At 33.7% G+C, this 26,083-nt stretch overlaps 1 protein-coding gene across 5 annotated transcripts in view; it reads left to right on the top strand.

Moving 5' to 3' along the window:
- The window catches only part of WDR17 (WD repeat domain 17), a 93,190-nt gene that overhangs the window by 47,570 nt on the left and 19,537 nt on the right, over window positions 1–26,083 (top strand). For 4 of the 5 annotated variants that reach the window (XM_033105114.1, XM_033105113.1, XM_033105111.1 and 1 more), the window contains 13 exons: window positions 1,834–2,002; window positions 4,628–4,719; window positions 7,276–7,358; window positions 9,152–9,238; window positions 13,039–13,203; window positions 15,436–15,638; window positions 16,669–16,818; window positions 16,903–17,033; window positions 17,327–17,452; window positions 18,700–18,855; window positions 21,171–21,235; window positions 24,027–24,159; window positions 24,619–24,710. In XM_033105114.1, the coding sequence (XP_032961005.1) occupies window positions 1,834–2,002; window positions 4,628–4,719; window positions 7,276–7,358; window positions 9,152–9,238; window positions 13,039–13,203; window positions 15,436–15,638; window positions 16,669–16,818; window positions 16,903–17,033; window positions 17,327–17,452; window positions 18,700–18,855; window positions 21,171–21,235; window positions 24,027–24,159; window positions 24,619–24,710 (1,652 nt within the window). Of the gene's footprint in view, window positions 1–1,833; window positions 2,003–4,627; window positions 4,720–7,255; window positions 7,359–9,151; window positions 9,239–13,038; window positions 13,204–15,435; window positions 15,639–16,668; window positions 16,819–16,902; window positions 17,034–17,326; window positions 17,453–18,699; window positions 18,856–21,170; window positions 21,236–24,026; window positions 24,160–24,618; window positions 24,711–26,083 lie in introns of all 5 variants that reach the window. The other variant, XM_033105115.1, reaches the window with a different exon arrangement.

Raw genomic sequence — 26,083 nt, 5'->3', positions numbered from 1 at the left:
TCCCCCTTTACCCTCTGGTAACCACTAAACTCTTGTCTGTGTCTATGAGTTTTTGTTTCTTTATTTGTTTGTCTTGTTCCTTTGTTGTTTTCAGTTTTATATCTCACATATCAGTGAAATCATATGGTTCTCAACTTTTTCTGTCTGACTTATGCTTAGCATAAAAATCTCAAGATCAATCCATGTTGTCGCAAATGGCACTATTTCATCTTTTCTTATGGCTGAATAGTATTACATTGTGTATATATACCACATCTTCTTTATTTTAAAAACTATGTTAAATTTATACCTCTAATAAAACCTAAAATATTCCTTGATTATAAATTATTTCAGTGGCTCTTCTCACTTTCAAAGCATCTGTTATTCAGAAGCGACAGTGAGTTTTTTCCTTATAATTTCTCTCCTTAGCACAGACCCAAATGTGAGATAACTAGAAGTGTTACCAGAAGAAACATCTGACATTGATGTTGTATGAGTAAAGCATCTCCAAAGATTTCAAATTACATGAGATAAGAAAAATCTATTCATATACTTTCTAAGTGGTGTACTTCCAAATGAATGCTTGATTCACATTAAACAAAATGCTTCAAAATTTCCCTTCATCCCTACATTCCTATTGATAAGAAGACAAAGAAGAAATATTCACAATTTAGTTCTTACTATATGATTTTTCAAATTTCAAAAATAAAATCTGAAGGCATAGCCATGAACGAACATTGAAAAATGCACACACAGGCATCCTTTCTATAAGTATGTTCTTAATATTGAAAATGACAACTGGAACAACTCTTGCCAATGAACCAGTGGCTGAGCCAGTGGCTGAACCAACCTCTGTTTCCTCTTGCTAAACCCTTGAGATTTTTCTCTCCTCTCCCCAAAGGAGAGTTTTCCTGTGGGTGGTGGTTTCTGGTATTAGTGGAAGTACATAAGTTCAAAGGACTCCCTCTGTACCTTTACTGCAGTACCTGGGAATACAGACCCCGTCCTGGGCCTTTAAGTCTCTCCCAGATCCCAGCTTGTTCTAGTTTCTGTGGCCTGGAGGAGAAATTTCAGATCCCAGTTCCCTAATGTTGGGGAAAAGACAGATGGTAATGCTGGTTATTTACATTGGATTCTTAACAGATTTTCCCAGACACATAGTAATCAAGCTGCACTTCACAAGTATGTGTTTACTTACGTCTGTATATCCCACTTTACAGTTTTGTGGGATGTTTGGGATCCAAATCACCATTTAATGGAGACAAGTGTTTCAATTTCCAAAGGATAAACTTGCTAGAAAATTTTGGAACAAGACTTATTAAAAATTGAGACCATGTCAAATTCTTCTTCTTTCTGCTAAAATTGTGTTCTTTTGGAGTATGTCATTGATATATATAAAAAAAATATTTGTATTAAAATACTTCTGGTTTCAGTTTTATCTTGGTGTTTTATTATACTCCCAGGATGACATAATAACTATTAATAGTTAGTTGCTTTATAAATTTCTAGCATAGATTCTGTATATGATAAATAAACAGAAAAGGTATGAAGGTATGTTTTGCATTGAATTGAAGTTGAAAATGAGACTTTCGAACACCTTTGTATTTAGTGGCTGATTTAAGGAACTAAGGTTGAATAAAATCTAGGTCTGTACAAATTTGTACAGTAATAAGAGCACAGTAATCATTCAACAACAGCAGTAGTTCCAATTTTCTGTTTTTGCATGCCTATATGTTTTTGCATTAATATTTGGGAACCATAGTAAGTGGTTCAACTTGATTATACATTGCAGTTTGTTTATTAATAACATGAAGTTTCCTCAGTAGTTGTGACTTTTTTATGCTGCATTCCTAGGGACATGTGGAAACTATCTTTGACTGCAAATTCAAACCTGATGATCCCAATCTCTTAGCAACAGCTTCATTTGATGGCACTATAAAAGTCTGGGATATAAATACACTGACGGCGGTGTACACTTCCCCAGGGAATGAAGGAGTTATTTATTCCCTGTCATGGGCTCCAGGTAAGAAGTATTTTATTAAAATCAGGAATGCTTTTAAATGACTTTCCTAACTTTTCATTTGAATTATCTTCTTCCTCTCAATGCCCTATTGCTCCAAATGCTTGTAGAGGCAAATTAGTAACAACGTATTTGTTGGTTCAGGTTTCATGGGGTTTTAGAATGGACTTCCTCCACAGGCACTTTGCTTTCTGGGCCCTTCTGTATGAGACAGTCGCATAGAAAAGCCACAGTAAATCAGGATGATAGTGACCCATCTAATTTTAGCTGCATTTGTATAAATATGTCTTTAAAGGTATAAAACATTTTACATGAAAGAACTTTTCCTTAAATTTTTCATGTGAATCAAATATATGAAAATAAAAAATTTATTTTCTAAAAATTATAATATCTATCTTTCCATGATAAAGATGTATTGTAAATATGAATGATTATATACCATCACAGTTCACTTGTAACCATGTGATTAATTCTATATAAATGCCACCTTTGTAATAGTGAAGAACTTTTATGCCATAATTGGGTCTTTTCTTTGATCTCAGAAAGATGCTACCTTTACAGCTTCCTGTATATAAAGGACAGATGTCCTATGAAACCTCTGACATTTTCCTCAAAATATTATTTCCTTATAATAAATAATTATACACCTTAAATTTCGAATTTCACTTTATAAAGTATATAGAATGATTTATTTATTTGTCCTAATACTAACATATTAATTAAAAATCCACACATAACCAGGATGTAGCTCATTTTTTGGCCTGTCTCCTCATGCACAGGGATTTTTAGTTTTGGATTTATGGACTCTCAAGATTTTAGATGTCTACAGAAAATCTAGGAATCTCTTGGAATTTTACAAATAAATTTTAGCATATGTATATATGTGCCTGTGTTTGTCCAAAATTATCATAGTAATCAGATTTTCAGAGAGGCCTATGATACAAAAAGGTTAAGAACCAACCACTGTTTTATGTATTCCTCATCTCCTACAAGGAGAAGGTCTAGAAAAAGGCTTTATACCACCTCTTAAAGACAGTAGTTGTTCCTTTAAACAGAACATACTTAGTGCCATTATACATATAAAGCTAACTGAAAACAGAAAGATAGTACTTCACTGATGAAGAGGTGAGTCACAAAAAGAACTAAGTAGTTCTCTTACCTACTGCTCCCTTTTTTACCTCCATCTCTATTTTACTTTTTGATTGTGATGGCCAACATTTACTAAGAGAATCTGAGGTCAGAGTGGTTGAGTAACTTACCCAAGATCGTATATATGGAGCAAGTAGTAGTGGAATCAAGATTTGAACAACTGTCAGTTTGACTTTTAAGCCTGTGCTCTCAATCATTGCAATATGCATCTTCACAGCAGGTTCTCCTGGTTACAGATGTAGATACTGGATCAGCCAGCACAGACAGAGCATTATAGCAGCTATTAGTTGAACATTCTCCCTCCTACAAAATGTATATAAGTCTCAAACCTAATGGTACAGCGATTTAATGAGGTAAAACTTGAATAGAAATTGTGACTGTGACACCCATTGTTGCAAATCATAACAGAAGCCCTAATCTTACTTAAAGCATTATTTCACTCTCTGCATTGAGAATCTGCCTCAAAAAAAGTAAAAATGTTGGGAAAAGGAAATTCTGTGATTGTTTTTGAAATATGACTACTGATGCATCACTGTTTCTAGGTAAGTATGGATGAAATTTGAAAGATTAACAAAGGTTGATATAGATGGAAATAGAGTAGAATATAGATGATTGCATAATTTCCTCTACTTTTGGAGTAGATACCACAGGAGGAGTAAAAAGTGCATATAAATATGGAAACTTCTCCCCAGTAATTTCAGAACCCAAAAGTGGGGGCAGAATGAAAATACTCGAAATATATTGAGGACTTATTATACTTTTAGTGCTTGTAATCATTGATTACGAAGTAGTTCATCCATATTTTTACTCCTAGGTAGCAGGTGACAATGGTTCCTTTCTTTTAGTGGAGAAAACCTCTTCTTTGACTGCCTTGCAAAAAATAACTGAAGTCCTACAAAAAATACTGAAGTCCTTGATCACCTACTAACTTAGCAGCAGTTTGATGTTCAGAATTTTTTTTTATTTGTTAAAAACAAAGAGCATTATTTATATTTTTGATAGACAAACTGAATTTTTTTTCATGTGTTTTACTTATATAAATGCTTTCTTAACAGTTTAAACAATTACTAGATGGTCAAAAAAATATAAATACTGAGTGGATATGTGATAATATTAAGGAATTATTGACAGTTTTGTAATTGTGATTGTGATAGTTTGGTCATGTTAATAAAAGAGTCCCTATCTTTTAGACATCCATAGTGACATGTTTATTGATGAAATGATATAATGTCAGAGGTTTGCTCCAAAGAAATCCAGTGGGGGCTATAGACAAAACAAAAATGACCATAATTTGATAATTGTGGAAGCTACATGATGGAAACATTCATACTATTCTCTCTATATTTGCATACATTTAATAATTTCCGTATTTTTTAAAGAACTACTTTGCAAATCACAAGTCTTTTTCAAAAATGACATTTTTGAAAAGTATTATATTTGTGGCAAGCATTTCATATGTCTAACAAATTGTTTCCTAAGGTGACTTAAATTGTATTGCTGGAGCAACTTCCCAAAATGGTGCTTTTATTTGGGATGTTAAAAAGGGCAAAATGGTACAACGATTTACTGAGGTAAGATGTATTTACTGCTAGCTGAACAAACTAATGTCATTTACTGCTGCATATTTTAAAAATGCTTTTATCTCTGAATTTAATAGTCAGTTACCAAGTGGCATTATGTCCTCTCAATTAGAAGAAAATACAAGAGAACATTCACATGCTAAAATGAATCCTGAAAAATGTGGATGAGTCTAAGATATAAAAGTCCACCTAAAGTTGCATTTGAGATTCAAAGGAATTTTGAGTCATCCTCCACAAAATTATCAGTGGTTGCAAGAAGACTAAACTCAGAACAAGTCCCAAATTGTAGTCCTAATTCTATTTCTAATTAGCTCTTAATATAGGGAGAATCAATTTATTGCGTTGAACCTGATTCTTCACCTATAAAATCGTGAAGTTGGATTATATAATTTCTTAGGTTTCCTTCCAATTCTCAAATTCCATTATTCCATGACAAGCCCTAAAACCTCCCCTCTTCCTATTTGTAGTGTCACAGATCATGCTTTTACTTCTGCTTAGAGTCAAATTATCATCCATAGTTTACTGAGTTCCATTAATATTTGGAAAATACATATGATTTCATCACAGTGTATTAGATAGAAATCAAGGGAAATGTGACAGGCTCTAGGATTGTCTCTCACTATCTTGAAATTTCATTCATGTCAAATGACTACTGTTAAAGTTTATTAAATATATAACTTATATGAAAATTGTTTATGTATTTGAGGCTTTAAAATCATTTATACAAAAGACTGAGGAAACTATTCCTCAGTCATCATTTATACAAAAGACTGAGGAAGTTATTCCTCTGAGGATCAAGTACTCTTGATCTTCTGGGGTACTGAAGTAAGGTGGCAAATGCAGAGTATTAGGGAAACTACCAACCATCAGTAAGCAATTTTGCTCTCAGAAGAGGATGTTCTGACAAAGGACTGCGTGGTTACATCCTTCCCTTTGTCTACATAACAATACTCTTCATTCAGCAATGCCCCTAACCTGGACTTTGCCCTCCCCTCATCAGAACAGCACTTATCCCATAATAAATAGTGATATGAGAAGAAATGAACCTGAAAAAGAAATTTTGACCCAAATTCAAAAATCATATCTTAGGTGTCAGATCTGTTCAGCTCTTCTTATGGCATCTTGGCCATTTGTGACCTAAAATATCTGCCTGATTTCAGCAGCCCAGCACCAAGGGCATCTCTTGTGACTGATAAAAGAGAATGGCATCTTAAGATTCTTAACCATAGAGCTGGGAGGACTATGGATGGAGCTGGACCCAGTGTTAACTCTCTAGTCTTGACTTCCTGTTGAACTCTATGGTAACTTCCTGGGGAGGGATGTGAATAAAGGGGGAAGCCATGTTGGGTGCTTACTTCCTTTTCCATGTAGGTGGCGGGAGAGCAGTCCAGTCTGGAGTGTGCTTGCACTCCTTGGTGGTTCCAATTCTTTTTCTCTTCCCAAATAAACCATTTTCTTTTGGTGGATTACCTGGAGAGTTATTTGGCCAGTCAACATATCCATTCATATCTTTCCCAGCTTTTAATAGTGTAGTTAAGACCAATATCAAAATTGCTTAAATCTGGAAAAATAAATATGGGAAAAATCAACAATGCCAGGTTTAATTAACTAAGTTATGTATGCCTCAGAAAATGAAATGCAGGATATTAGAGAGCCATAAGTGCACTATACATGGGGATAACCGGAGGACAAAAGGTCTCCACTTCAACTGAATGAGTAGAGAGACTACCTCCATTTTTGTATCCATCTTTATAAACCTACCCACCTTGACCCCCAAAAAGGTAAAAACAGCAAACTAGAGACCGCCTTAGTAAAACAGTCCTAACACTCAGGATAAAATGTCACTTTAGTCTTCCCTTAACAGCAGGTGCAATTTAAGTACAATGTAAGATTAAAATGTTTTAAATAAAATTTGGAAATGGATTGATTGCAACCTTTATTCACGCATGACCCAGTTGATGAATGACATTCCCATGTATAATATATTCCTTGTGTTTTAAAAAATTCTCATCATAGCATCTATATCCCTTTACCCTTCCCCAATCCAAGAATGCAGAGGAACAGATAAATACAGAGTGACTTGTTGTAGGAATAATTTTAAATCGGTTCTCTTTTGTTTTTATAAAAATAAAACTTTGTAGTTGAGAAAAACAATAGCAGTTTGCTTACAGTATTTCTCGCGTTGTAGTTGTAATTGTACTGGATAGGGTAGCAGATAAATAACTATCTTGATCTCCAGACTGGTTACAGAAAAGGCATTAAGCTGAGCTTAGTTCTACAGATGGCTCAACAAGCAGGTTCTGGCTTTTTACCTGTGTCCACAAAAAAGAACTAGAAGCCACCCAACTTATGTTTTGAAACAATGATTTTATTTGTTAAGTGTGACAACTTTACACATTTTTATCTTTCGGCTGTTGACAATAATGCCTCTGTTAGTGTCATCTAGAACAAGTTCCTAATAGAAACTAATACTTAGAAGAAGTAAATATATAAGAGAAAAAAGGGGTGAATTATTTCTTATTGATAGGTATTTTGCATTTTTTGAAGCATGGAAAAAATGGAGTATACTGCATTGCCTGGAGTCATAAAGATTCCAAAAGAATAGCAACCTGCAGTGATGATGGTTTCTGGTAAGTACTGTGTTTGGAATTATGCTGTTTTATAAAAGATACATTTGATAATACCAATTGTATTCTGTTAACACATGCATTAAAATTTTTAATGAGATATTATTTGTACAGCTCCACCATCTGTCATAGTTTTATTTATAAGCCCATATAAGCACATGCTATATTCCTATGATATATCAGTAATAAATAATAATACAGTCATGCTGAAAAATAAATAAATATACCAGTAATTGCTTTCTAGATGAAAACACTACCTGAATTATAACTGGAAGACTGTGAATTGCATCAAAGAAACTTTAAGGACTTTTCACAAAGAGTCTAAATGATTGTCATCATATTTTTGAGAGAGTGGTATTTCAGTTTTATAAGTGATTCAAAAGATATCAAGTGCTCTAGAAACTTCTTCACAGTTTTGTCGATGCTATTATTTATAAAAGGATAAAAAGCCTTTGCAAGAGGAATAAGCTAACTCATGTGGGAAATGCCTTTTTTTAGAAGCTAACCTGACTGTGTGTTTCAGAAATGTGTGTTTTTATAAAATTCTCTTAAGTCCCAGGGAAAAGCAAGTTTACAAGAAATGTATATAAAGGAAGAATTGCTTTTGGGTTAAAAAAAATCTTTTTAATTAGATGATGTTACTCTGTGGTTATAGGTATTGTCATCTTTAACAAGTGATATAGACACTCATGGTTGTTAAGAATATAATAGTTTATCTCCGTAAGTTTTGCTATACCCAGCCCAATTTTGTTATCCTTACTGTTTAATTTCAGTGGAACGTTTGATGTCAGTGTTGCAATTTCAATGGAAAAGACAGTACTATGGAAACCAAAATTCTTTACCAGGAATTTAAAATTTTCAGAAATCACAATTTTAGTGGTTTTTCTTCCTTGAGAGGAACTATTTGCTAATTGATACATACCCAAATACGAAAGATGTGCTGAGTGTTTCTTGATTAGGTGACACATAATTAGCTTTACCATGTACTCTCAGGGCTCTACTTATTTGATAAATACTACAGTCAATGACTAAACACTTATAAGCCCAGGTCACCACTACTCCTTAGTAACCTCAAAAAATTTGGTGGGTCTAAGGATGTTTTAGAGGGCCTTTTCCAAAAGCTTTTAAAACCCTGTAATACATTAATTTATATACAGCTTCTTCTTTTTTTTTTTTTTGGTCTTCCTAAAGGAATCAATAGCTCTCCATTATGGTAATAATATATAGTAAGGCATTAGAGTTTCTTTTATTTTTGTAGTTAATGTATATAGGATTCTTTTAGGTAGAAGGGGTCCTCTAAATTTCTAATTATACCTCTTAGGATATGATACAAAAATGTTACATCTTACATGCCTTGGACTTATTATTAGTATAACAGTACATGCAGCAAGCATTATAAATGAGTTGTTTTAAATATAAATTTTAAACTGGCATATTTTGAAGCTGAACATCTAATATGTTACTTATATCATTATGTTTATATATATATATATAAACTATGTTTTTCCTCAGTCCAAAAAATTCTATAAGAAATAGTTTCTGAATCAAAATGTATCCCCTTTAAATTGATTTCAGTGGATTACCGTAATTAGTACTATGTGATGTAAATATATTTACTCATAATTTGTTATATCATTTACACAGTATTTTGAATGTTCCCTGTGCTTTGCAGATAAGATCTCTATCCTAAAATACTTATGTTTGAGTTAAACAGTTCTGGCTTTGTTCCATTGAATGAAGTATTTAGAATGTAGGGTTTTTTTTTCTTCCTATTAACACATTATACTTAATTTCAGTATTATTCGAACAATCGATGGTAAAGTGCTACACAAATACAAACATCCCACCGCGGTGTTTGGTTGTGATTGGAGCCAAAATAATAAGTAAGTATTTCTTCTTGAAATAAGTAATAATGACATTTCAGAGATATATTTTTTAAAAATTTTATTGGGGAATATTGGGGAACAGCGTGTTTATCCAGGGCCCATCAGCTCCAAGTTGTTGTCCTTCAATCTAGTTGTGGAGGGCGCAGCTCAACTCCAAGTCCAGTCGCCATTTTCAATCTTAGTTACAGGGGGCGCAGCCCACCATCCCATATGGGAATTGAACCGGCAACACCTTGTGATTCAGAGCTCAGGCTCCAACCAACTGGGCTATCTGTCCACCCCTCCGGCAGCTCAGTGGCAGCTCCTTGTCTTCAATCCAGTTGGAGGGTGCAGTTCACTGGCTCATGTGGGAGTTGAGCTGGCAACCTTGTGGTTCAGAGCTCACACTCTAACCAACTGAGCCATCCGGCTGCCCCCATTTCAAAGATTTTAAATAACCATGAAGTTTAATGTTACTCCCAAAGGTGATACCCATCACTCTTTGCAGATAATGCTCCTCTTGCCTAACTAGCCTTGTAATTATTTATTCTAGCTGTCTATTTTTATTTCATGAAGTTTTTACATGATTTATTATAGAAACACCAATTTCCTGCTTTCAAGACAACTTTCTGATGTTTTAGGATAAAGCATATGGCCAACTAATGAAAAATGGAATTCAGTCCAGTCTGTGAGTGGTTTCATTAGAGCAATGGGGCACTTTCTCTAACCCTTTTAGGGATCTATGCAATGGTCTTGTTCTGCCATGACTTTCCATTGCCCTCCACCTAATACTGATACCTCAACACTGGGTGATTCCCAACATGTGAAACTTATGTAGATGGTTTTGAAAGATCAACCTTGCTTAAAAGCCTAGTATTTACCATGTAGAAATCAGCTTAGATTTAAAAATTAGACCAAATCAAACCTCTACTAAAATTGATCTAAGTCACTGCACTTCCAAAAATCTTGTTTCAAGCCTCTCTTTGATGGGATGTAAATTATATTTAAAAATTCAAACGTTCTTTAGATATTGTGAAAATGATGTGAATTATCTCATGCTTTTCCATATTACAAATGGAAAATTACATATTAAAATATTAAAGCCTATTTATTATACTTGTGTTCTGAGTCAAATCACATATTATACAAAATGATGGATCTATGTATTTCTTCCAATAAATATAGAATTTATAACACATTCTTAGAGGTTATGTGGATGAGCTCATGACTAGCTCCTCCCCCAGGATTATACCTTATCACCCCTCAGTTTTCATTTCCAGTCAGCCATCAATTCCGGTCACATCCTCCCACTAAATATTCTTCTTTTTCCAAAGATCCCTCCTGCCACTAAACCAATAACATTTGTTTGTTTTTGGACTTCTGCAAAAGCTTTCTAAATCAATTCCAGAATTCACACCCTCTGTCATCACTTCCTCTCCCCTCCACTTTCTTTGTGTGCAGTCAGAGTGAGCATTTTAAAACACAGATCTGAGCATTCCATTCTGCTTAAATCCTTCAGTAGTTTCTCATTGATCATAGGATAAAATACTAAATCTTAGGGGAAGCCCTATAGGGAAATCCCTTTGTAATCTGAGATTAATCTGGTTCCTGTGTACTTTAGTAATCTCATCCCAAGCCTTGCTCCCCTGTTCTTTACCTCCAGCCATGGCTTTCAGTTTCTTGAACTAGCCAGCTCATTTTCACCCCAAGGCTTTCCCTCATGCTGCCCCCCTTTATCTAAGATTCCACTTCCCACCCACACCATACAACCCACGGGAGTTGGATGGATTTAGATAACTTCTACTTATTTGAGCTCTCCGCCAAAACTGCTTCCACAGAAAAGTCTTCCCTGACCCCATATTAGGTAAATTTCCCCTGTAATATGCCCTGGGAACACTTAACATAATAAAATAATGAAATTGGCTGGCTCACCCTCTAAAATGTAAGCTCTATGAGATTGGCAACTGTGATATCTTTCTGTAGCAGTGTATGATAGCCAAACAGTGTGATCAGTATACAAATTGCCTTGTATCTGACCAATGGAATAGTTCCGCATTCTTATTTCTCGGTTTCATAAGATTTATAAGTATATGACCAGTTGAAATAAAAACTAGTTATTAATGCAATGTGCTTTGCTGGTTAGGGAAGCTTTTTTTCAAAAAAAGTCCTTCATACTTAATTATTATGCTTACTACCAAGCCTACCTAATAAATTTCATTTTTATTTTTAAAAATCTTTTAGAAATGTTCTAATTCTGGGGGCGGCCAGTTAGTTCACTTGGTTGGAGCATGGTACTCTTAGCAACAAGGTTGCCGGTTAGATACCCACATGGGCCACTTTGAGCTGCGTCCTCCACAACTAGATTGAAACAACTATTTGTCTTGGAGCTGATGGGTCCTGGAAAAACACACTTAAATAAACAAAAAAGTTAAAAAAAAAAGTTCTAATTCTGTATTGAGATTCCATTTAGCATCTTAGGAGATGATTGAAAATCACCTTTGAAGTTATAAAAGTTTATTCATAAGATATCTCTGAATATATAATTTAGATGTCTGTATGTGTATTCATTGAATGTTTATTATTTTATTTCTAAGATTTTATACTTAGGTATCTCCATATCTATCCATCTATCTATCTATAGATAGATAGATGGATAGATAGATACACATATATATGTATGTGTGTGTATATGTATGTATGTGTGTGTGTATATATATGTGTGTGTGTGTATATATATATATATATATATATATATATACTCATGTATACACGTAAATATTTTATTATGTAAAATACATTTCCCACATATGGAAACTGGCCCATTTCTCAAAGGGCCTTGGGCAAGTGTAACCTGCACATTTACAGATTGGCATGCCATTTTGAAAACTGGTGTATTTATTCAAGTTGGATTAAATAAATACAAATTTTATAAACCACGTGACAAAAATCAACCATTTGAAGTTTGAAGAAGGTGTTCTATGACAGTTGGGTCCAAAATGTGTAACTTTTCCTCTACATCTAGTGGGTGGGGACTGTTTATATGATTGATAATGTTCCTCAGGAAAACGTGTCCTGTCTGGTACGTGATTTCCACAGGTCTGCCTAGGACACACAATTCTTTGGGGTACAGTATTCCAAGTATGACCATCAGGGTACAGATAGTTGCTTGGCTTACTCTCACTCTCTGGAGCATAATGAGACAAGATCATTTAAAGACTATATCTACATATTATGTTTCTAGAGGATCCTTAGTTGGATCAAACAGTGATAGCATCTCAAGTTGGGAAAGCCACCAGGACTTACTGTCAGATGAGATAACCCTGGTCTGTAGAGAGCTTCTCAACATCCTTCCAGGGGGAAACATTGTTATTTATACCCAGGCCTCATAAAAATTGACCAATGGTCAAGGCAGGTAGTAATTAATTTGTTTATCAGCAAGTAAACAAATCTCAATCACTCTCCATTGGGGACCCTTCTTAAGATCCAGTAGTTTAAAAATATAAAGTTCTGAGAAATATTCAAGAAGTTATAAAATCTGAACAGTTTGAGAAAGAACTTATAAAAGTATAAATACCATTATCTCTGACCTAGGATGAGTAAAATAAAAATTCAACTGATTGAAAAGAAACATTGGGAAGAAAAACTCCGTACTAGGGCAATTTCTGCCAATGATGTTTTTACTTATGTGAGTTTTTAGTCTAACTTCATCAAGGAAGCAAAAAATTCTAGTTTTAGAAATTAGTACTCTGTACAGTTAAAATTATTAATAACAAATATCAAATTTTTCATATTTTAATGTGCCATTGACGATATTTCAGAGACATGATAGCCACTGGCTGTGAAGACAAAAATGTTCGTGTCTATTACGTGGCCACCAGTTCTGATCAACCATTGAAAATATTTAGTGGGCATACAGCCAAAGTGTTCCATGTTAGATGGTCTCCTCTGAGGGAAGGAATTCTTTGCAGTGGTTCTGATGATGGGTATGTGTTTTTAGATTCTAATTTTCTAGTCCTTAACATCATAAGCTTATAATTTTGTAGAAATGTACTTATTTATATGATTCAACTTATCTGTGGAAATACTTTAAATATGTACTTAACATGTAGGCAGTTAAATGAGTACCTAACTACGTTCAAGGAAAAGTAAATTAAATTTTACCGTCCTCGTATTATCATTATAGTCATGATTTCTATTTTTTTACTTTGCTTACTATGGATGCTCAGTTCTAACTCATTAGCAACAAAGTTAAGGGAGATAAAAATTTTAAAAGTATCTGTTGGGAAAAGGAAGATCTGAAGCAAATAAATCTCTGTTAAATAGAGAGGAATTTATTTTTAATAATGGTCACATAATACGGAAAGGAGCTGTACTCTATTTTCATTAAGAATGGACTAAAAGAAGATGATCATATATTTTAGCATGAAGAGAAGATATTTTAGAAATGAGAGTGATTTAACATTTTTTCAGGGTTTGTGGAAGTTTCTGAAATCTTGTCTGTGTTTTATATTTAAACAAGATAGAAATGCATAATACAGTTTGGTCACTACTTGAGTATGAGATAAATTGAGGTATGAAATATCTCACTTTATGCAAGTAAAAGTCATGATATGTATAGTAACCAAAGATTTAATATTGAAAATTAAGTATTTTCATCTTGAAATTTTGGCATAAATCCAAATTTAATAATAAAAACAATTGTTAGATTTCTGTGGGTTACCACTTGAAATATTACTTATGATAAGTTTGTTAATATGAGTTCATTTTGAGATTCTTTCAGTCTCTTATCATAAACTTTAGAGTCTAAACTCTGTTCTACAGAAAAAAAGTATAATCTTCAATTATTGTCTAAGAAAATAATCTTCAGTTATTTGTCAGAAAGATAGCAGTAAGCATGTTACTGACGTGGTAATAAACGTTGAAAGGCATTACTAAATTCTGGTTATTGGTCCCTTTAGTAGTCCTATAGATGATGGTTGTACCTTACAAGTTATCTAGCACCTTTAAATAAAAGTCAAAATTGTAGAGAAACCACTAATTGCCAATGTACTCATCACAGAACTCGTGGATACTAAGCTGCAGTCTGGAAGACTCAGGTACTCCTTATGGGGCACAAGCTTTTCTTATGCTTGAGCGAAAAATACACATTAGGACTTCAAAGCTTGATGTTTGCCTAATGTAATTTATGTCATATAAGCAAGGACACTTGTTCTAGTGCCCCATGATAACTTTAAAGTATTTTGGTACAAATCACTTTAATATAGTCTTACATATGAAAGTATGATATCAAACAAAATAATTTAAATGCTAACATATATAAGAAATTGGCACCAAAAAAAAATAATAAGTTACGATATACCTGGATACATTGTCCTGTACTAGGATAAAGGGAAAAAGAAGTCTTGTTACATAAAGGAGAAAGAGATACGCCTTAAAGAAATAAAAATATATAATGTCTCTTTTATAGGATAATATAACCTTTGAAGTATTATTATTTTGGTATTGACAGGTTGATATAAATCTGTGACTGAAAATTAGTATGAATTGTCAAAGAAAAGTTGGCATTTGGTGGTCTTAAGTTCATTTTGAGTTCAGATTTTATTTCAGTAACATTTGCACTTTGTACAATCAGTAGATTCAAGTAATATCATGAATCCAGTTGTATTTAAATTTCGTACTTGATCTGAGAGTGACTCCACACTCACTAAGCAACTTATTTTACTGACAAAAACCTGAAGGAATGATTTATTTACTGTACTGATAAAAGCATAAATATGAATTGATTTTTCAAATAATACCCATTGTCTTACGTGCTGTATTTTCCTCATTTACAAATAATTTGAGTGCTCTTAACATGCTCTTATTGTATCCATGTTATTAATCATAGTTTTCTTTGGATTTATCTGTTCTGGATATTTCATTTCAAGAAAGCAATTATTTTAAACATATAAACTGTGAAATAGTATATTTAGTATCATTAACAAATGAGCAGTAAAAGTAAGGGAAACAATGCTGAATATAGGAATAGAGTAGGTCTAGCCTAGTTAATTATTCATTTCCACCTGCTATAAAGGAGAGAATCTTCACATATCTTGAAACATAAAGTGCTTTTTTCAATATACTGAGAAATAATTGTTGTGCTTCATTAAGACAATGTTAATATTTTAGATAAATTATAGTTTGAGTGGTATTACATCTATAATATTCTATTTCAGTTCTGTTCGAATCTGGGATTATACTCAAGATGCTTGCATCAGTATTCTTAGTGGACATACTGCACCTGTTAGGGGATTGATGTGGAATAGTGAGATCCCCTACCTACTAATATCTGGCAGCTGGGACTACACTATAAAAGTATGGGACACTCGAGGAGGAATTTGTTTGGATACTGTGTATGATCATGGTGCAGATGTATATGGTAAAGTGTTTTTCATGTACTTTTATATTTTGCTATATTAATGATGATTATAATTTCTGAGCAATTTTGTATTTTTTGAAAAAGTCTGCAGTGTTTCATTTTTAAATGAAACTTTTCTCATTTGAAACTATACATGTTTATTATTGAACTATCAGAATACACAGAAGATAATAGAAAACGTCATCAGAAATTATCAGAAGGTAACTAATGTTAGCATTGTGGTGTCTTTCTCTTTCTGCAGGTGTATTTGTGTCTCTACACACACACACACACACACACACACACACACACACACACAGTTACATGTATGGTTGGATTTTTCTTCCTCTCTTACCATCACTCCAAGAGTAAGATGTAAAACAGGAAATCAGTGGTAAAGTAGATAAAGCTTATTTAACCATTCCTCTACTTCTATTCTTGGATATTTAGGGTAATGTTTTATTTTTTAATATTATTGAGCTAGGTATGGAAAAATCAGATTTCTTATCTTTTGTGTATCACTTGACTCTCATTTGTAGCACCCAAATGTTGATGGGAGTAAGTAGGTGAATTTAAGAATGTAAAAATGATTCCTTAAGGACAGTACCCTAATCTAGCCATTTGTATCCATATGCTTTATCCCATGACCTTTTAATTGATACAGTGTGGGATTGAATGTGAGAGAGAACCCCATTTCTGGACATTGTAAGTTGAAAGGTCCCCAACTGTCTCTTAGAGCCAGAACTTCCATCCATCCATCCATCCATCCATGCATCCACTCACAGATTACTGTGCACTGCATTATAACAGACTGAAATATAATTTCAACATTTTCATCCAGGACCATTTGCTTTCTAATAGTTATTCAAATTGTATTCATATTTACAGAATGTGCTCAATAATTTATTACATTTTTGTATTATTTTCAGCCAAGATAGAAATGTTATTTGAAACATTTCTTCAAAACTTCAATTCTGTGTGTTTTATAAAGTACATACAGATAAAAATATTTTCCAATGTTTAGTTAAAATAGGTTTATTTTTTCTCTCAGGTTTAACATGCCATCCGAGCCGCCCCTTCACGATGGCCTCTTGCTCCCGTGACTCTACAGTGAGACTCTGGTCATTAACACCTTTAATCACTCCTTTACAAATAAATATTCTGGCAGACAGATCTTGGGAAGAAATTATCGGGAACACTGGTATTGACAATATGCATGTATTATATTTTATTTTTAAATAATATTATAGCAGTCTTTTCTCACTGAATGATGTCTGTTCTCCAGATTATGCTATACAACAAGGCACCCCTCCTCTGTTGTGTGGTAAAGTGTCAAGAGATATTAAACAAGAAATAGAGAAACTAACTGGTAGTCCTCGAGTGAAAAAACTAAGATGGTTTTCACAGTGTCTATCAGTAAGTATTATAGGAATTAAATGTGAACATTTTCCCTTTCACCTAAATGAGTTGTTACAACTATTGTACTGAAGTTACCATATATTTACATGTATCATCCCAATTCAGTGGGATGAACAAAATCGGTACAGTGTGAGAAAGCAAATGGAAACTAGAAACAATGAGATAAACCATAGTTATTATTTTGTTAATTTTCAAATTATGTATGCCTGCATTATATTTTCGAAGATGCAAATGCTGTGGGATTTCAAATTCATTATTACATGTTTGGATATTCTGTATCAACTTTTTAGCCTCCAGGTGGCAGTGACAATTTATGGAACTTAGTTGCTGTGATAAGAGGGCAAGACGATAGCTTACTTCCTCAGAACTACTGTAAAGGAATAATGCATTTGAAACATCTGATTAAATTCAGAACAGTAAGTAAAGTATACAAATATGATGTACTCAAGCAAAAATTATTTTTACCTTTTCACTATTATAAAGATTGTTTTTAAAATGTATGTAATTAGAGTTGATAGGCTGAAATAATAAGTGAATATTGAGGAGACAAATCTTTAAAAAAAATCATGAATGTATGAATTATTTGATAACAGATAAAGGCAGCCATAGTTTTCATAGATTTAATTTCATGAAATTCTTCAAAGGTCAGTTGGAACTCCTTGAAACACTTGTTTACCCTACAACCAGATGACCGTGACATATGGACTACTCTGATTCTAGTCTCAGGCCTAAGAGGCTGTATTCTAAGATATGTCTTATTAAAACTGTACTGTGGCTCTTAATGAATTTTAATACAAAATTATTAGTTACCTTATATCTGGAGTGATATGCAATACCAACCACAAATCAGTCCTAGAACCAGAAAGAAGAAACAGCTTTTATATTTGTAATGAAATATCAATGGTGAACTTAACTGGTAGGGTGTGGGAAGAATTTTGCCAGAGATGTGGATTTGATGGTTATAAGAACAGTTATTTTCATAAAGAAGAAGCACTTCTTTTAATCAGAAGGGAAACACATAATGTCTATAATGGTTACCTATGGACGGTATAGGAACCAATTAGAATAAGCCAGTTGTCTTAATTTTTAGTACAGTCCTTTATGTATTTTTTCACCAGTTAGAAATCACTTTATCACTCTACCTTTTGGCTTCTGGACCTCTGTATAACCACAGCACCTGTGAGCTTTAAGGACAGAGAGATTTAGCCTCTCCGCACCCACACTAAGCATCTCCAGTCTCTGCTCCCCACCCATACCAAAACACTGTACTTAAGAGGTATCATATTTTACAGAGAAAAAGTATTGATTTTTAAAAATATTTCATTTCCAGTGCTATATGCTCTCCTCTTCTTCCTCCTCCTTCTCCTCCTCCTCCTTCTCCTCCTCTTCCTCTTCCTCCTCCTCCTCCTTCTCCTTTTCCTTCTTCTTCTTTTAATTAAAGTTTATTGGGGTGACAACAGTTAGTAAAGGAAAACTGACTCTGGGTGGTGAATGCACAATGTGATATATAGAGGATGTATTACAGAATTGTACACCTGAAACCTATGTAGTTTTACTAATCAGTGCTATATGCTTTTAAAATATGTATCCATATAATGGTCATCTGTTATCACCAACTCTTATATAACAAAATTTAGAAAAAAATTATTTTCTTTATAACCAGTCTGAAGCCCAAGAACTAACAACAGTCAAGATGTCTAAATTTGGTGGTGGTATTGGTGTTCCTACTACAGAGGAAAGACTGAAGGAAGCTGCTGAAATCCACTTGAGATTAGGACAAATTCAGAGATATTGCGAACTTATGGTTGAACTTGGAGAGGTAATATGCTATTGAAGCAAAATGAATGAGTTTTACAAAGTATTTGAGGTGCTAGTTAAATACTAAATATTAAGCGTATCTTTTTCTAATATATATCTGATTGGCCCTCTGCCAATCTGACATCAGATGTAGGCCTTAAAACAATTGTCAAAGAGAGATCCAATCTAGCAGCATCAGCATTACTTGGGAACCTGTTAGACATGTACTGCTCACCACAAACCTACAGAATCAGAAACTCTGGGGATGGAGCCAAATAAACTGCACTTTTATAAGGCCTCCAGGTTATTCTCACACAGGTTACAGTTTGAGAACCACTGTCCCAGGCCGGAATGCTTGATTCCTAAAAAACATCTGTGTTGCTCACAGTGGATCCCCCTTGTTAATACTACTTGTCCTAGCTTAATCCCACACTGGCCAGAAGAAGGGTTCCCGCTGCAGATCATTTGGTGACACATGTTGATTTGTATAGAGGACTGAATCAACGGAACAGTTTTCAGTAAGATTAGAATGCTCTATCCTATTAAAATTGAGCATAGTGCTTACTTTTGGAAGGTGGGTGGTGACTAAAATAGAGCAAAAGGGGGAGGCTTCTGTTTCTTGATCTGGGTGCCGGTTACATGAGTGTGTTCAGTTTGTGAAAACTTATTGAGCTTTGCATTTTTCTGTATGTATATTGTAGTTCAACGAAATTCTCCCACCCCTCCACAAAAAAAGAAAAAAAAGAAAAAAAAGGTCAGAATGGCATGGACTTATTTCATACTTGATCATTTTTGAAAAGTTCTAAGTTAATTCTATAATCACAAAGCAGGATATGAAGAATACTTATAAGTAATATAAAGTAAAACTGAGCAATAAAGTTACAATAAAATATATCAAAATTAAATTCAGTGTACCTTTTTATTTCTCCATACACTAAAGACTGCTTGACCTAAAATAATAAAATATGTCATTTAAAAACATATTGAAAAGGCATTGCAAACTAAAAAGTATTTAATCTAGGAGGAGTGTAGAAGTAATGATATGACTTAAAAGTTACTTTTTAAATAGGGCACTGTTAGAAAGGGTAATATATATCAAAAGTCAAGAAGAAAAGGAATAAATCAATTTTGGTAGAATGGTGTAATGCTTTATATTTCTGTGTTCTATATTTGGTTATATGCAACTTTAAACTATATTCAAATTTAATTAAAGATACTTTAACCAGGTATCTGCTTATAGAACTTAATTTTGTGCAATTTCATCGATGGACTTAATGATAAAAAAACTGTACTTACAATCCTTTAGAAATACACGTGTCCTTATAATTTTTCATATCACCTCCTTACAAATCGTTTGTATTTCTGTAAGATTAATACTATGAGATTAGAAAAACATTTAATCTTTTTACTTATAAAACATGTTTTTTTGAAAGAGCTTAGTGAAGTTAATTTAATCTACATTTCAACTTCTTTTTTCCATTTGTCCCTACTATAATACTCATATAGATAAATTTCCCTAAACACATATTTTAAGTCCCCATTTTTAGGTAATGTGATATAAGTAATATAATGTAAAAAAATGTCTATTTAAACTTTAACCTATTATTTCAGGCTAATTACCAATTTCCTAGCCTTAATTGCAGTAGGACTCTACTGTTTTGGAGCCTTAATTAAAATGCCATTTTGATTTATGTAGTGATATTTCAGAATATTTCCTCAGTGCCCTTCTAAATTTGAGTTCAGTGAAATTCATATTTTCAAGTAACAGTCACAATCAGCCTTGATTAAACAATGAGCTTCTTTAATAGTATAATTTTAAAAATATGAAGATAGGTGTTATTAACTGTAAAGGAAGAATTTACAACAAATATAATTTATGAAAATGAGTAGAGAGAGAATAAAAATAGAAATAAATGTCACTTGTTATATATAAGTAACAGTGAAATAAAAATTTCAGTATGTATTATTTTGAACAGACAACGTAGAGTACCACAGAACAAATTACTCTGGTGTTGTGTTGGAAGATGAGTTAATATATTTTTCAAACTACATACCTCCTCTACCCTCACTTCTTCCTCTCTTTCCCTCCGTCCTAGTTTCCCTCTCTCTCCAGGTTTGGGATTTTCCTGTTAAATAATAGAATTTACATCTCTTATTTTAAAGTATGGTAATATCTATAGTCTATGGAATGCATGAGATAGAACACAAAATAATCCTAGAAATCCAAACACGCTAAAAACTTGTATATAAATATGAGTTCATAAAAACAAACAAAAAGTGTTGAGAGTAAGATAGTGCAATCAAAATGGCTGTGTTTCTACTCTTCTTCCATTTCAGTGGGACAAAGCCTTGTCAATTGCACCAGGGGTCTCTGTGAAATACTGGAAGAAGTTAATGCAGAGGTAAGGCAGAGAGTCTGTCCCAATAGATGTTTTGAAATATGTTAAAATAGAAACTATATATAAATATGATGGCAGCTTTTGAGATTTTTACTTTTATGCTGTTTTAAATAATGAATTTTATATGTACTGATACAATAAATTAAATGAATCACTTACAAGTCATTTTGGAGTTCTGGTATTTGACCTGACATCTGGTAAAGACAGTGGAAGGCAATGGAGGAAATGACAGATCAGTACACATGCTCACTGGTTACTGTGTTGCTATTGAAAAATAAGTGGTAAGATTTTCTGAAATTTACCAAATGTTCATGAAATACCTGTTTCATAAATAATCTCAGAAAGTCTCTCTGAAGACACTGATTCCTACCATTTCCTCAACATGGATATAAGGGAGGTACAGATGATAAAGAAGAGTTTGAAAACTGAGCCAGCTTAACTAGATGTCCTTGTTATAGAATGTAATAAACAAACAAGATTTTTCCTAAGATGTATTAGTTTCCTAGGTCTCCCATAACAAAGTACCACAAACTGGGTGGTTTGGAACAACAGAAATGTATTCTCTCACAGTTCTGGAGGCTGGAGGTCTGATATCAAGTTGATGGCAGGTTTGGTTCCTATGAAGGCTCTGAGAAAGAACCAGGTCCATGCTTCTCCCCCACTTCTGTTGGTTACCGCCAATGCGTGGCATTCATTGGCTTCTAGACATATCACTCCAACCTCTGCCTTGTCTTCACATGGCATTATCCCTGTGTGTCTATGTCCAAATTTTCCTCTCTTTAGTAAGGACAACAGTCATATGGCGTTTAAGGTCTACCCTAATACAGAATAACCCTGTCTTAACTAATTATATTAACAAAGACCCTATTTCCAAATAAGGTTACATTTACAGGTACCATGGGTTAGGACTTCAATATATCTTTTAGGGGGATATTGTACCAATCACTTCTAGGTCTGTAGAGTACTATTTAATGAGTATTCATCTTATATCTGGCATTAAAAATTAAAATTTTTCATTTCATGGTACATGGTTTAGAAAAAAATTCAACTGCAACTCACATAAAAGTCAATCAGAGGCAAAGCATGAAGTCCCAAAGGATCAATGCATTTGCAAATAAAAGTCAATCAGAGGCAAAGCATGAAGTCCCAAAGGATCAATGCATTTGCCGTGGGAAACTAGAGTTTTCCTAGTATCTACTTTCCCAATGTAAGTGAAGCAGCAGGCTGGCTCCAGCCCTCAGACTGTAGGCTCCCTGCTCTAAGCTCTACGATCCCAAATAATTCTAAATTTCAGTACCATCACTGCGCAATTGTGAATGATATTGCTCCCACTGAAACCTTAATAAAGTCTAGTTAACAGAGGATATTCATTTCACAAAACAATTTTATTTCAACCTCAGCAAAACCTCTATCTCATTTATCTTTGAAAACCAACAACTGATTTTCTCTGCTCCGTAGTCACATAGTGGCCAGAATATCCCCCACAGCTCCGAAGTTTAATTTCATAGATCCAACCATTCAGAAAGATTGATTGGCATTCTCTCAGTCCTAATTTTAAATGCCCAGAAAGAGAATGCAAACAGCTATGACAAGGAAAATCACAGTCGCATGGTAAAAACATAACATAGCTGTTGGGGAGAATCACAATGATCCTGTGAATTGGAGACTGTTAACAGTGAATTAGGCAAATGACATCAAAAGGCTCTACTACACCTCCCCGGCGATGGGCAATTGTAATGTATAAATTAAATACACCAGATTGGTTCCACAAAACTGAGGGTGGGGGTGGTAGAAGAGGGTAAAGGGGGTCAAATACAGAGGGTGCCAAAAAAATGTATACACATTTTAAGAAAGGAAAAAACTGTATTAAAATTGTAATATTCAATATCTGCCAATAACAAAAGATGAATACAAGTCATAGGTATACGTTTTTTTTGACACCCCCAGTATATGGTGATGGAAGGAAATTGACTTTGGGTGGTGAACACACAATGCAATATATAGATGATATATTATAGAATTGTACACTTGGAGCTTATATAATTTTACTAACCAATGTCACCCCAATGAATTTAATTTAAAAAAAACTAATGTTAAACATTAATAGAGGAATTAACTAGGTTCGTCATTGAGAAAGTACCTGGGACTTAGATAGGACAAAAACAGAGATGGACAGATAGTAATGGATACAGAGAGACATAGACAGACACACATACACCCTTCATAATCCACAAGATCAGGCCGCCCACGTATCTGGAACACTATTTTCCCGTAAACTACCTTGCTTGGGGTATGTACAATATTCTGCATTTTATTATCAATATTTATGTCCTTGTATTACCCTTTTTAATGATTTAAGCTAATTGCATGTAGAGGCTCTCTTCATCATTGTGCTCACTAAAACATTTAAAACTCTGTCTTTAGTAAACACCCACATATTTATTAATCCAATTGAGAATAGATCTGCCATCACATACATCTAGTTGACAACTTGTTTTCAGAAAAATATATTGCTCATATTAATAAATAAGCTACATTAATTTTAAGACCTGAAGTGTTCAGTGCATTTAAAATATGAAAATATGTAGGGTTCTAATGGAAAACAAGTGCCTATAAAGTTAATTATTTCAGAAAACTTTTCTATATTGTGATGTGATCGTAATAGCTGAGTGTTTAAAAAGTGATATGCAAAAGAGCTTTATGAAATCTGCTTCAAATTTATTTTAGATATTTCAGAAAAATCGAGAACCTTGAAATGAGTATATTATAAAAATAACTGTTCTTATTTTATTAGGAGAGCTGATCAGTTAATCCAGGAAGATAAGGATGATGTCATTCCATATTGCATAGCCATTGGTGATGTGAAAAAATTAGTCAACTTTTTTATGTCCAGAGGGCAGCTTAAAGAAGCTCTTCTTGTAGCACAGGTATAACCACATAATTACACAAGCTGCATATGATGGTGGGTGGATGTGGAAAGGAGGAGCTTGTGTTGACTGACTCGCTTTCACATGATTGGCAGAGTCGTGGATGCCTTGGCTTATGCCCAACTCCCGGCTTTCTATCTCGGTATTTCAGTCACACCATCTTTGCTCTGGTCACACGGAACTTATTTTAGATCCTTAAATACACAAGCATCTCTGAACTCTGAACGTTAATATGCTGCTGAATGTTATATATGCCTGAACAGCTTTTTCTAGTAACCATTTACCTGAAGCTTCTTATTGAGACAGCGGAGTTCAGTTTTTATTTCAAATTCTAAGGTTATCTCCAAATTATAGTGTAGGTTTCAAACACAATTTAAGTATACTTTGCTCAAAATAATATTCTGAAATTTGTCAATTACTAACAATTAGCTGAAGATTAAAGTGTTCATTAAATTCCAGGCTGCTTGTGAGGGAAATATGCAAACCTTACACGTCTCTACACCTAAAGGATCTTCCTATTCTGATGATACCTGCAAGGAAGACTTTAATGAGTGAGTGATTTATTCTTTGTTTGGAGTCAATATCTTTCTGGTTGGTTTCCCTTTAGGAGTTCTTGAGGGATGTGGAGTCATCCTTATTTGTATACAGAGGACTTGGCTGGAGCATGTCTTCATCTGCATTTCCCACCACAATCTAGTTCCATTACAGCATCCATCCCCACATAGGGAAATGTTAGACATGTGGATGCAGCCTAGACACACTGTATGTGGCCTCCAGAAAAACCAATGTATTTCAGTAAAGAGACTACAGGTAAAGCATCTAAGTACTTAAAAAACTGAGCCAACCTGTTGGAGAGGAGGAGCAGTGAAAACAAAGTGTGTTACTTATTAATGTTTTGCTATAAAGTCATTATGGATAATATGGTAATATTGTTCATAATTCGGTGACCCCAATATTAGTGACTAGAATGACAAACCTCTTTGAAAGAAGAAATCCAAATAGTTATGTTTTTAAAAGAAATGGAAATTAGAATTCTTCAGCCTTTTTTTTTCCTTTTTCAAATCTAGTAATCTACCTTCCCCTGCCTCTTTTCTTGGCTCCTGTTTTTGCCCTAGAAAAGAGGATATTTTAACTTTTAGGACACTTGGCAAGTAAAAAAGGATCATAAAATGTTAAGCAAATAATGTGTTGGGACTAACGTATTCTTTCCTGGTTCTTTGCTGCTACTCTTTGCCACTTCTAAACTTGTTATCTTAAAGATCTAACATACTACTTACCCTGTTTCCCCGAAAATAAGACCTAGCTGGACACTCAGCTCTAATGTGTCCTTTGGAGCAAAAATTAATGTAAGACCTGGTATTATATTATATTATATTATACCCAGTCTTATATTATAGTAAAATAATATAAGTAAATATAATATATCTATAAGTATATATATAAGTATATATATAATGTAAGTAAATATAAGTATATATAATATAAGTAAATATAAGTATATATAATATAAGTAAATATAAGTAAAATAAGACTGGGTCTCATATTAATTTTTGCTCCAAAAGACGCATTAGAGCTGATTGTCCAGCTAGGTCTTATTTTCGGGAAAACACAGTATATTGCAGTCACCACGTAAATTTTGAAAATTTTCAGTTCAACCTGTAATTCTTCAAAGGTTAACTAGCTCTATAGTTGAGTCAGTAATTATTCAATATAGGATAGTAAATTTTGAAAATTAGACTTTTCTTCTGACCATTGTGGGGATTATCAGCTCATCTACTACTAAGAAAGACGGCTGTCCTGATTTTTCCCCCAAATCAGGCTTTACACCTAACTCAGGGATGTTGAATTAAATCCTATTTGATCCCTCATCAGCTTGTTATAAAAGGGCATTAATTCCCTTTTATGATGGAATCCTTGTGCTCAT

This window comes from Rhinolophus ferrumequinum, chromosome 4 (assembly GCF_004115265.2).
Source record: "Rhinolophus ferrumequinum isolate MPI-CBG mRhiFer1 chromosome 4, mRhiFer1_v1.p, whole genome shotgun sequence".
Classification (NCBI taxonomy): Eukaryota; Metazoa; Chordata; class Mammalia; order Chiroptera; family Rhinolophidae; genus Rhinolophus; species Rhinolophus ferrumequinum.
The sequence above is the reverse complement of the archived record's forward strand: the minus strand, read 5'-3'. Positions and strand labels throughout refer to the sequence as shown.